We start from the raw sequence: 13,669 nt of genomic DNA on the forward strand, positions 1-13,669 counted from the left end.
CCTTCCCGGCCCACTCAGCCTATTGGCTGGAGCGAGTGCGGCCCCGTTGCCCTGACTCTTGGCCATTGAGTCGAAGGGCGGAGCTGCAGCAGGGAGCCCGTGCAAGGTAGAGAGGAAAATCCATTCTATCCGCAGCACCGCCTAAAAAGTCGAGGAGGCACACGCTGGAATCTCAGCCTTTGCGAGGTCTATTACTAGTTAGCAAGTGCCAGCCAATAATAATTAGTATTATAATGTGCTTTCTCAAACATTTTCTGAATTCACTTACTGAAATAAACTGTTGGGTTTTTTGCTGGTTTGTTTTCTTTGTTTTTCTGTTAGAAAAAGAAATCAAACCACAGGCCGTGGAGTTTGAAGGTTTTATTGATGGGGAACTTGATACAGCCCAGTCACCCACCAGTCTTGCCCTAAGACTCCCCCAGCTCAGGACAACTCTTCCAGGGCTGTATCTTCAGGCTGCAGTGGCTTGAGAGGCACCGGGGTCCTTGTTTCTCAAGTGGTAGCTGCCACTCCGGTTCTGAATCCTTAAGATACACAGTCAGGCCACCGCAATGGTTTCCACCCGTTGGGGCATGAACAGCTCTATGGTGATGCTGACCAACTCGGAGCTCTGATCTGCACCGAGAAACCCAAATAAATATGTGTGTCCTGGGCTCCTGCTAAACTTGCCCCTGCAGACCTTGCAGGATTCCCTCTTACCCTGAATGTCAATCGTGAGAGTGATGTCCCTGCCCTTGCCTTGGCTGGCACTGATAGGGGCTATTGTGGCTTGGGTTGACTCGGAATGGGGTCCTGATGGGTGGCACTTCATGCCTAGAGCCCTTATGTTGAAGCTTTGGAGCTGCATTGCCCTGAGCCTGGCACTTCAAGAGGTGGATGTAAGCCTCTTGAGGTGCAAGTGGCCAGGGCTCCCCCCCCCCCTTCCCCCGCCAGACTCCTCTAATGGCCAAACCCAACCCATTGTGTGTGAATGGCCAGGCTCCACCCCCAGTCAGCCAAGCTCTGCCCTACAAAGAAAGCCCAACATCAGGCCTCAAGATCCCACTAATCATGGGGGGGGGGGGGCAAAAAAAACCCTATATAAGCTAGTCCCCTGGTCAGTTCTTTCCTGAGCAGAGGCAGCCACCCTCCTGTGCCCTAGGAAGCGTAAAGGGAAGACATGGCCCAGAATAGACTGGCCCTATGACCTTCCCAGGCTCAAGCCACACTTTCATTATGGCCTGGTCCACCTGCCCTTGGTGCATCTCAGTCTCTGCCCTTGTGGGCCCCACCTGTGGAGCCCTGTCCCATTCTTTTTTTTTTTTTTTTTAACATTAATTGTATTGATTTATTACATTCATGACATTATGTCTTGATACTACTGTCCATTTGTGGGCTTTTTCCATCACACAAAACAGAGATTCTGTACTTAGGAAATCATTGCTCTATATTCCTTTCTTCTCTGTCTTGAGATAACGTCTAATCTTTCTGTCTCTATGAATTTGCATATTCTATATATTTCATGTAATACAATTTTATAGTATTTGTCCTTTTTTGTAAAATGTAAAAACATTTTATGTGTAACTGCAGGAGAAATAATACTCAGCTAGCCTGAACAGAAACCCCCTGTCAAGTTCTCCCGGGCCTCCACACGTCCACATCTGCAGCTCACATTACAGACCGTCTGTTTGACATCCTCCTGGTTCCGACTTCTGAGGCCAGTCTGAATGATGTTGGGGGTCAAGATGCTCAATACTACAGGCTAAAGCCACAGGACACGCCCAGCCAGAGCCACCGCCCACTCATTCACCACTCATCTCTGGAGTCCTGCCCAATGGCATGCATGGATCCTCTCAGCTTGGATACCCACTGTTCTGGCTCAGTTCCAACCCTTCCCTTACTGGTAGTTTGAAGCTGTCTGGGGCTGAGGTCTTCTGGTATGGCCCTAGCCCTGTGGCTGGAGGTCCAGTCCTGTGCGGCAGGAGAAACCGGCCCCGTGGTTGCTTCTGTTCTAACACTATGATTGTGACCTCTGTTAGGTTCCCTTGTCTTCCATGAGCTGTCAGGTCAACTCTTCCTCCCCATGGAGTACGACCATGTTGAGGTGGTCTCAAGGCTCCATGCCCACAACCTGGCAGTGCGGTATAAGGTTTCTGCCCATGGGCTGCCAGGGGATGGGGGGTGGGCAGCTCAACACTCTCAGGAACCCTGTAGAGCAGGGCAGGCACAGTCCAGAGACCCCTACCCTAAGAACTGGGAGGAGACAGGATATACCAGCTGAAGAACTATTAGAAAAGAAAAAGAACTGATTGGGCCTTTTCTTACACCCTGTCACAGGCATGCCACCAAGCCATGGCCCAGCCTTTCACTGGGAGAGTCTAGGCAAGGATTCTACCACCGAGTTTAGCTCCCACCCGCTTCTTCCCTGGGGGATTCTGGGCAGACACTCTTACTGCTCAGCTGTATCCTCAGCCCCTTTCTGGTTATTCCAGAAACATTCTGGGGACAAAGGGGAATTTCCTTTGTTTCCTGCACCAGGCGCTAAGATAAAAGATATTTAGTTTCCAAGGACATTACAGTGTGGGGAAAGTTGACCATTTATGGTCTCACTGTCCATCACTGTAAGAAACAAAAAAGAGGCCAGCCTGGTCTAAAGAGTGAGTTCCAGACAGCCAGGGTTACACAGTGAAACTCTGTGGTGATGTTTTAATTGTGCTGAAATGTGATTTTATTTGTATGTTAATAAATAGAGTTTGCCTGGAGATTAGAGGTCATAGCGAGTTAGGAAGAGAAGTCAGGTGGTGGTAGCCCACACCCTTAACTTGATCACGTGGCAGGCAGAGTCTGTGTGGTCAAGGACACAGCCAAGCATGGTGACACAAGCCTTTAATCCCAGTACCAACCATAGAGACCTGGAACTCCATATAGACAGGCAGTGATGAGGAAGTCATGTGGCTGGGCTTAGAGCCAATGAGAAGGCAGAACAGGAAGGCACTAAAAACACAAGTCAGACAGGAAGAAGCTCTCTGGGGAAGCGACTAAGGCTCTCTGATCTCTTGGGCTGTTACCTCTGTATTTGGCTTATTTACTAAGACTGTTTAGAAATTTGTTGGGGTTGGGGATTTAGCTCAGTGGTAGAGCTCTTGCCTAGCAGGCACAAGGCCCTGGGTACGATCCACAGTTCTGAAAAAAAAAAAAAGAAAGAAAGAAATTTGTCTACAAAACTCTTTCCCCAAAAAACCACACACACACACACACAAAAGCAAACATTCATCACTACATCGGCTGTGCACTGCTCTACACTGTTCATGTGCCAACCATCTTCAGAGAGCTCATGAAACCTAATTGTTCTTTTTCCCTTTTACAGATGGGGAAACATAGACCAGTGAAGTGAGGTGATTTTCCTAAAGATAAACAGCCAGAGCTGAGAGAGCCTTCAGAGGCAAGAGAATCACCAGTTCTAGGCTAGCCTAGGCTACATAACAAGACCTTGCCTCAAACACCTGAAAAGAGAGACCAAGAATATGGCTCAGTTGTCAGAGTGCTTGCTTAGGACTCATGAAGAACTGGATTTCCTCCCAGTACCTATTAAACCAGACATGGTGGACACTGTGCCTCTGTCATCCCAGCACTCAAGAGGGAGAGGCAGGGGCCAGAGAGATGGCTCAGTGGTGAAGAGCGTGGGTCCTCTTCCAGAGGACCTGGGTATGATCCCCAACACTCACATGACAACTCCTAACTGTGTGGAATTCCAGTTCTGGGGGAGCCAGCGCTCTCTTGTGGCCTCTGCGGGCACCAGGCATAGATGTCATGCACAGACATGCATATAGTCAATATGTATAAAATTAAATTTAAAGAAATATATATAAGTGGGAAGCCAGCCAGTAAGCAGCACCCGTCCACGGCCTCTGCATCAGCCCCTGCCTCCTGGTTCCTACCCTGTTTGAGTTCCTGTCCTGACTTCCGTCAGTAGTGAACAGCAATGTGGAAGTCTGCTGTTCCTCTACCTGGCTCTCCAGTCTGTCCACGATCCCCTTCAGGTCCCTGAGGAATACATGAAGCCATATGACTTCATCCAAGATAAGCACAGACGCTTTTATGCAGGGACGGTGTCCCTCATGAATAAAGCAGCGGAAAACGTTACTGCAGCCTTGAAAAGCCACGGGCTCTGGAACAATACGGTGTTCATTTTCTCCACAGACAATGGTTGGGCAGACTCTGTCTGGGGGCAACAACTGGCCACTTCAAGGAAGGAAATGGACCCTGTGGGAAGGAAGCATCCGTGGAGTGAGCTTTGTGGCAAGCCCCTTGCTGAAACAAAAGGGTGTGAAGACCCGGGAGCTCATCCACATCTCAGATTGGCTTCCCACACTGGTGAATCTGGCTGGGGGAAGCACCAGCAGTACCAAGCCTCTGGGTGGCTTCGATGTGTGGAGAACCATCAGTGACGGAAGCCCACCCCTCCCCCAGACTTTTTTGACAGTTTGCCATGTCCTGGCAAGAGCGTGGCTTCCACAAAGAATGACTCTTTTCCTTTAGAATATCCTGCCTTTAACACCTCTATCCACACTGGGATTAGATATAAAAACTGGAAACTCCTCATGGGCCATCCAGGCTGTGGTTACTGGTTCCCTCCTCCATCTCAATCCAACGTTTCTGAGATACCTTCACTGGACTCATCAACCAAGACACTCTGGCTGTTTGATATCAATTAGGACCCTGAAGAAAAGAATGACCTGTCCCAGGAGCATCCCCACATTGTCCTGAAGCTCCTCTCCCGCCTGCTGTACTACCACAGACACTCTGTGCCTTCGTACTTCCCACCCAGGGACCCACACTGTGATCCCAAGGGTACCGGTGTGTGGAGCCCTGGATGTAGGGTCCCAGGGGAGGCTGGAGCACATATGTGCAGGCGAGACCTTGGGCCCCTACTCTGCTGGCTTCTTTCTTTTTTTTAAATAACTCCAGCCTCTTCACCTGGCCCTCATGCTACATAACCCACCAATGGATTCCAGTTTCAACCCACAGTACCAGTAAAATCCGGATGGACAGATCCTGCTGTTGGCTGTTAGTGTCTGGAGGCCATGGTGACTAGGTTCTTCCTGCTTCCTAAACTGCCCATGCTGGGAACTGGACATGGGAAGCTGTCCCTGCATCCTGGAGGCCAGAGCAGCTGGCTCTTTTTGCCCACAAGTCAGTCATTAGAACTCCCTCTGCTAATAACCAGTTTTATTGGCAAAATACGTGTAACAAAGGCAGAGAGCAGATGATTTCTAGTGGTTCTGCTGGCTGTGAGGGCTTCCTGTCTGTGAGATCTTGTTTGAGCTTTCCACATCCATGACCTGCTGTCTCACCCCTACTCATCTCACTGTGGAGTGTAGTGGGTAGCCATCCCAGCCTTGGCCTGGAAGTTCCAACCCCCATTGGGGCTTCGGTAATGGTCACACCCACAAGGCAGGGCTGAGGGAGGACGCTGAAGACCCAGGATCAAGAGGAGAGGCTCGCTTGGTTCCAAGACCCTGGACGCTGGAGGTAGATGGAGCAGAGTTCTCCAGAGAACACCGCCTCCCGACTGCGCCATCCCTTCCCCAGACCCTACAACCTATCCCTTCATTTGTAAGTTACCCCACAAAATAAACCTCCCTTTTAACTATGTGGAGTGGTCTTAATAATTTCACCAATATCTGGTGCCCAACGTGGGGCAAATTCCAAAGGCCTGGGTGGCTCCCTCCCCCAACCTTCTGTATAAATAAAATGCTGTTTGGCCAATGGCCAGGCAGGAAGTATAGGCGGGACAAGAGAGAAGAAAATTCTGGGAAGTGGAAGGCTGGGTAGGGAGATACTGCCAGCTGCCGCCATGACAAGAAAGAGATAAGGTACTGGTAAGCCACGTGGCAAAGTATAGATTAATAAAAATGGGCTAAATATAAGAGTAAGAGCAAGACAATGGTAGGCCTGAGCTAATGGCCAAACAGTTTAAATAATATAATGTCTGGGGTTGTTGGACTAACAGGGCTTGATGGCACCTGGAGAGAGGCTCTCCAACTACAGTGGAGAATAAAGCCCACTACAGTAAACCAGCACAGAGGAATGTCTATGCCTTGGTTCTGGTTTGCACAATAACTAAACGTGCTTTTATTCTATCACCCCCACCCACTGTTGCTCATTCTGTCTAGACTTCTGCTACCCGGCTTGGGTGGCCCTGGCCCTGTCATGCCTTTAGACGTCACTGTCCTGTGCCCGAGGTCAATTTCCCCTCTTCTCCGAGCATTCTGGGCTCTGGGATAGTCCGGAGCCCTGCCCAGAGAAGGTGGACTGGTCATTCTGTTGTGGGTCTGTAGCATCTGCTCAGGAGGTTTATTCTAGTTGTGTGGAATTCAGCCAGATTGTGGCTGTGTCTCCCAGTATGCCATGACCTGTGCTGCTTTCTCAAGCAGTGGGGAGAAAAGCCAGGAAAGCACCTTTGTCGGGTGATGGGTGGGACTGTTTGAGAAAGGGAGTGGCCAATGTCTAGAGTGTGGGCCTTAGCAGAGGAGGAGGCACATCCTTATTCCTCTCATCCTGTGTTCACTGCCTCATATTGGGGTTCTGGGGTCAAAGAATGAGGATGCACTATTTGACCTTCAACCCTTTCACAGACCCTCTTCTTATATGTGGCACCATCCAGATTAGCCTCAGAGAGTGTCAAGCCCAGATAGATACAAAAACAGTGCTCCTCATCAGCACCTTGTTCTCGACTTACACCAATGCCTGCTACAGGGTCTGGGACATAATAGGCACCCAGTAGGTTTTTTAAATGAATGAATGAACCGAATAAACAGCAAATACCATGAATGGTGCTAGTCCAGTGAGCTGACTATAAGGGCAATATAACTGTCCTCTAGCCCTTGCTATCTGTCCTTAAGTTGTCCCTCTGCCCTGATGGGAGCATGATCCACACATCGGGACAGTCACTGGCCCTGCATGACAGGGCTGCAATGTCCTCTCCAGGGGGGCAAAAGAGAATTCTTTTTCCTAGGAATTCTCCTTTGCCAACAATCTCCTCCCCATTCTTCATTGAGCACTAGAAATTAAAACTGCCAGGTGGTGGTGGTGCACACCTTTACCTAGCACTCGGGAGGCAGAGGCAGGCAGATCTGTGAGTTCGAGGCCAGCCTGGGCTATAGAGTGAGTTCCAGGAAAGACACAAAGCTACACAGAGAAATCCTGTCTTGAAAAACAAAAACAAAAACAAAAACAAAACAAAACAAAAAAGATGTAGCAGGAATCTTTAAAGTTATTAATAAAATCAAACCTGAGGCCAGGTATTGGGGTGAATGCTGGAAGATCAGAGAAGCAGAACAAGCCACAGCTATCTCACCTCGCCAGTTCCTCAGCTGATCCTGTTTCCTCAGACTGGAAGCCTCTGAGTCCTCATCCAAATGGATCTCAGCTGAACTGTGCTACTCAAAGCCTAAAACCTTAACCAGCCAAATGCTGCTAGTTTCTGGTTTTCACGTCCTATATACCTTTCTGTTTTCTACCATCACTCCCTGGGATTAAAGGCTTGCTTTCTGGGATTAAAGGCGTGAGTCACCATGCTTGGCTGTATCCTTGAACAGATGGATTTCTGCCTATGAAATGCTAGGATTAAAGGGCGTGTGCTACTACTGCCTATCCTCTATGTTTAATATTGTGGCTGTTCTGTCTCTGACCCCAGATAAGTTAATTAGGGTACATAATATTTTGGGGAACACAATACTACTACAAAAAGAAATTGAAATCACCAAATATGATGTAGGTCCTTGTGTACATCCATCTTCAGTTTGGTAGTAATATTTCCTGGTCATTGATATTCAGTATTTTATTGTGAGAAAATAGTGCTAAAGCTAATGACATTTTTTACCAACCTTTACTCAATGCACATGCTGGCCATGGGGCCCCCCCTTACTCCAGAGCCCATGGCAGAGTCTGAGTGACGAGAATCTGGATGTCCCTCTTGTCCCACAGCTGTAGGTGGCCGTTAGTATTCTGAGACCGAAGGTTACTGCGACCTAACACCTATTTGAGTTTTCCTTATTATTCTCTGAGCAGCTACCTTCAATCCTTTGACTGTGGGCTATCCTTGGAATGTTATATGGGCTATCCTTGGAATGGTAGCGTATGAATGGATGAAAGAGACTCTCAGAAAGTAATGTTAAAAATGACTGCAGAGTCCGTTTAATAAAACAAATAGAATGGCATAGGTCTTAGGATTGATCTCCTTGGACTTCCATGTTTGATACAAAAAAGAAATATGAATAGCCTAGCTTTAGAAACATGAATGTTAGTTCTTTGCAAATGTGTTCACCGCTAAAGAAGGATTTGTTTATTAACTTGCTAACTTGTTTCCCTTGGTTACCACATGACTGTTCCAGATTTGAGGGACAAAATAAAATTAATCTTTAAAAAAAAAAAAAAAGTGGAGCAGGCAGCCACATGGCTTAGTAGGTAAAGGCACGTGCTGGCAACCTGGGGACAGGAGAGCAATGTTAGGACCCACGTGGCAGGAGAGAATGACGCCCACAGGCTGTCCTCTCACAGTCGTTTACAACATCTCACACACAAATAAATGTGACTTAAAATGGGGGGACAGTTGGGAGGAGAGTAATCCAACGGCCTCCTTCCCACTACACGGTGAATTCAATGGCAGTCTGGGCTACGGAAGACTTTGTCTCAAAAATGGGGTGGTCGTGGGAGAATGAGGATGGAGGGAAGCGCAGAGACATAAATGTCCTGACAGGAACACACAGGAATACAGGCACATAAACACACTGCACAGTCAGACATCCATGGAGACTCCCACATAGCCACCTATGTGTACATGCGAGGAAGGACACACAGACATGGACACATGGAGGGCACGCAGTCACACTTACACATCACGCAGTCACACATACCATGCAGTCACACTTACACACCACTCAGTCACACTTACACACCACGACCTGTCAGAGGTATTTCAGATTAGTTACCTGAGCAGTGTGTCCTGGTGTTTGTTATTCTTTTTTTTTTTTTTTTTTTTTAATTCGTTGGGATAAGGTCTTACTATGCTGCCCTGGCTTTGAATACCTGGTCTCAAGCAATCCTCCTGCCTCCGCTCCCCTAGTAGTAACGTAATACCTAGCAGATGTAATACCACTACATCTAACTTTCTAGTCTTGCCTTTGTGTTGGGAGCCTAACCTTTAATGGCTGAGGCATTCTCCCACCCCCCATTCTCCTATCTGTTTATTTTATTACTTTTTTATTTTTTTGTTTTTTGATACAGGGTTTTTCTGTGTAGCTTTGCGCCTTTCCTGGAACTCACTTGGTAGCCCAGGCTGGCCTCGAACTCACAGAGATCCATCTGTCTCTGCCTTCCGAGTGCTGGGATTAAAGGCGTGCCCCACCACCGCCCGGCTCATGTCACTTCTTCCATGAAGGTGGGTTCTAGAGACAGGCTCCATGTGTTACCTTAAGGGATGTCTTAGTTAAGGTTTTTATTGCTGTGAAGAGACACCATGACCATGGAAACTCTTATAAAGAAAAACATTTAATTGTGGTGGCTTGCTTACGGTTCAGAGTTTCCGTCCATTATCATCATGGTAGGAAGCAAGGCAGCATGCAGGCAGACATGGTGCTGGAAAGGGAGCTAAGAATTCTACATCTTTGGTCCACAGGCAACAGGAAGTAATCTGAGACACTATGCACTTCCTCCAAGGCCACACCTACTCCAACAGAGCCACACCTCCAATAATGCCACTCTCTTTGGGGGCCATTTTCTTTCAAACCACTACATTCCACTCCCTGTCCCCCAGAGACTTGTAGCCATATCATGATGCAAAAATGCATTGAATCCCACTTCAAAAGTCTCCTTAATCTATAACAGTCTTAACAATGTTTTAAAAGTCCAAAGTTTGGGCTGGAGAAGTGGCTCAGAGGTTAAGAGCATTGCTTTCTCTTCCAAAGGTCCTGAGTTCAATTCCCAGCAACCACATGGTGGCTCACAGCCATCTGTAATGAGATCTGGTGCCCTCTTCTGGCCTGCAGAGATACGTACAGATAGAACACTATATATAATAAATAAATCTTAAAAAAATAAATAAAAATTAAAGAAAGTCCAAAGTTCAAAGTCTCTTCTGAGATTCATTCAGTGTCTTAACTGTAATTTCCTATATAACAAAACAAAACACATACTTCCAACATATAATGGAACAGGATATACGTTAACATTCCAAAACGTAGGAGAGGGAGCATGGTGAGGAAATACTGGACCAAAGCAAGACCAAGAACCAGCTGGGTAAACTCTAAGCTCTAAACTTCATGACTGATGTTGAAATGCTCTCCATACCTCCAGCTCCTTTCAGCTTTGTTGACTGCAGCACACTTCTCTCTCTTGGCCTGGTTCCATTCCCTGTTAGCAGCTCTCCTCAGCAGGTATCCCATGACAGAACCCAACATCTTGGGGTCTCCAAGACAATCCAGGCTTCACCTGCACAGCTTCATGCAATGGCCTCTCTACACCTCCATTCAGAAACACCCTTGACACATGCCAGGCCTCACCAGCTTTCCTTAGTTGTGGAGGAATATTCCATAACCCCGTTCTTCTGTCACCACGTAAAGCCAGAGCCACGTAAAGCCAGAACCACGTGGTCAAAGCTGCCAAGTTCTACTGCTTTCTGGGGCTGGAACATGGCTCCCTTATTCAATTACATCTTCACCATCTTTCTGTTTTCAATAGTTTCCTTCACTGCCTAAGCTTGGCTCTTCTGGAACTTGCTCTGTAAACCAGGCTCCCATAGTTCATCGAATCACACCAGGACCACTGTTTTCCATGTTCTTACTGGTATGACCTATTAAGTAGCGCTTAAAGCATTCAACTGATTTTCTAATCCACAGTCCCAAGGTCCATATTCCTTCAAACATAAACATGGTCAGGCCTGTCACAGCAATCTCCCAGTCCCTGGTACCAACTTCCATCTTAGTTAGGGTTTTATTGTTGTGAAGAGACACCATGACTTTGACAATTCTTTTACATCTTGATCCTGCAGGGAACAGGAAATGATCTGTGAAACTAGATGTGGCATGAGCATATGAGACCTCAAAGCCCACCTCCACAGTGACACACTGCCTCCAACAAGGCCACATGCGCTCCAGCAAATCCTAACAGTACCACTCCCTTTGAGGGCCATTTTCTTTCAAACTACCACAAGGACTTAGGGGAGGATCTGGTGTGGCCTTAGTCACACAGATGGTGGAGAGGTCATCTGGGCTATTAGCCACCTCCAGTCCTGGTTGTGGAAGCTTTGGGGAGCCGTTGGGCCTGGCCCTACAGACAGCACAAGGATCACCAGGCTGTTAGTTACCTCCAACCCCAGCCTTCGGGGAAGAAAATAGGTTATACATCTTTGAAAATGCAACCCTACTTGTTTATCATTCCTGGTTTCCCTACTGCTATCTGTGAGCACAAGAACCTTTGTGCTCCCAACAACAAATGGTTCTATCTTGGAAATGTTCAGGAGCTCTGGTCTGAACCCTAAGAAACCAGCATGAGGGGCGGAGGAAGACCCCATCTGTTAAAACCAGAGATTTCGGAACTGGGCATGGAGCTCAGTGGTAGAGCAGGTTCTAGCATGTGCAAAGTCCCTGGGTTCCATTCCCAGCCCTAAACAAAAATGGCTGTTAGGCTGGGGAGGTGGCTCAGTCCATAAGGCACTCAGCATACAGGCATAGGGACTTGAATTCAGTCCCCAGAATCCATGTAAAATACACACATGCCTGTGCGGCCCCAGAAAAACTAATTATGCAGCTGCTGCTCCAGAATCCTGTTGAGATGTGGTCTGTATGTCCATATCTCTCCCATAGGCCGGGTTTGAGCTCTGGGTCAACGCTCTAGCCCATCCATCCCTCTAAATTCAGAATCCCTTTACCCTGCAAACCTTGGTTGCTTCCTGGCAGTGCAGGGTGGACCCTCACGGAATGTTCAGCTGCCTCTACTCACTGTACAAGGTGATGCTCATGGTATTGGCCATTTTGGTGGCACTGCAGTGTCCAGAGCACAGGATTTGACTGTCGCTGGTCACAGTATGCAATTTGAAAGCTGTCTGGTTTAGGTCCTAGCCAACTAGGGCTCCTCATAGAGACATGTCTAAGGCGATAAGCTGAGGGTGTGACAGGTCCACACTGCAGGTCACCAAGAGTGACCCTCTCATAGGAAGCACAGGGCACTGAGGCTCCAGCCAGAGCAGGAACTTTTTTTTTTTTTTTTTTTTTTTGGTTTTTCGAGACAGGGTTTCTCTTTGTAGCTTTGGAGCCTATCCTGGATCTCACTGTATAGCCCAGGCTGGCCTTGAACTCACAGAGATCCGCCTGCCTCTGCCTCTGCCTCCTGAGTGCTGGGATTAAAGGCGTGCAGAGCAGGAACTCTTAACCTCTGCACCTCTGGGGGGAAAGTTCTGTAGCGTTCTGGTGCTGGGACCCAGCCTGCAAGAGGCCCCACCTTATGCTAGGATTTTCAGACTCTCTGCTCTGCATAGTGGACCTGGCTCAGCAGGAGAGGTCGTCAGTAAGGGGCTGGGGCAGCTCAGGAGGCCGAGTAGATTCTGGTGCAGCCTCTGAGAGAAGGTGAGTCAGCTGGGTTCAGTGGTATGCACCTTTGGTCTTAGCACTCTGGAGGCAGAGGCAAGTTTTCTGTGAGTTTGAGGCCAGTCTGGTCTACACAGAGCCAGGACTCTAGAGTAAGACTGTGTCTCAAAAATAAAATGAGGGTTGGGGATTTAGCTCAGTGGTAGAGTGCTTGCCTAGCAAGCGCAAGGCCCTGGGTTCGATCCTCAGCTCAAAAAATAAAATAATAAAATAAAATAAAATGAGAGAGGGAGGGAAGAGAATACTTGAGGAGGGGGTTCTGGAAGAGGAGGAGAGGCAAGGAAGGAAGGTTTTGAAGACTAAGCGGGAGTTTTTTGTTTGTTTGTTTGTTTGTTTTAAAGATTTATTTATTTATTATATATACATTATTCTGCCTGCATGTGTCCCTGCAGGCCAGAAGAGGGCACCAGATATCATTAGAGATGGTTGTGAGCCACCATGTGGGTGCTGGGAATTGAACTCAGGACCTCTGGAAGAACAGTCAGTGCTCTTAACCGCTGAGCCATCTCTCCAGCCCCTGTTTTTTTTCTTTTTGTTTGTTTGTTTGTTTTGTTTGTTTGTTTGGTTGTTTTTTTTTTAAAGATTTATTTATTACATATACAGTGTTCTGCCTACATGTGTGTCTGCAGGTCAGAAGAGGGTGCCAGATCTCATTAGGAGATGGTTGTGAGCCACCATGTGGTTGCTGGGAATTGAACTCAGGACCTTTGGAAGAGCAGCTAGTGCTCTTGGGAGTTTTGCCAAGTGAGCCAGGCATGATTCTGGCAGAGGGAACTGCAGCAGCAGAGGGTGGGTGTGCAGAAGCAATCCAGAGAAACAGATGTTTGGGTGAATAGACTCCACAAGCAAAGTGGGGGCTAGGGAGCTAACTTTCTCCTGGGGAGCCCCTCGTCAGATCTGAGTTACTGGAAGTGGGAGGTTCTCACTGCAGTGGTCAGAGTTACAGGATGTAGGAGGTTTTGCTTTCTCCAACCCCTGAGCCCAGCCCTGCCCGGGGAAACTGCTCTCACCTAAGGACAGCAGACCTGCAACCGGAAGGGTGTCAT

At 47.9% G+C, this 13,669-nt stretch overlaps 1 protein-coding gene across 1 annotated transcript; it reads right to left on the reverse strand.

Moving 5' to 3' along the window:
• Nucleotides 1–389: 389 nt before the first annotated feature.
• On the reverse strand, nt 390–13,669 carry Icam3 (intercellular adhesion molecule 3). Its single transcript, XM_036192427.1, is given in 7 exon segments — nt 390–484; nt 486–524; nt 709–886; nt 1,930–1,990; nt 2,111–2,187; nt 11,980–12,082; nt 13,649–13,669. Coding segments are annotated over 7 exon segments (540 nt in total). The 3' UTR covers nt 390–423.

Source organism: Onychomys torridus, chromosome 7, assembly GCF_903995425.1.
Source record: "Onychomys torridus chromosome 7, mOncTor1.1, whole genome shotgun sequence".
NCBI classification, from domain to species: Eukaryota; Metazoa; Chordata; class Mammalia; order Rodentia; family Cricetidae; genus Onychomys; species Onychomys torridus.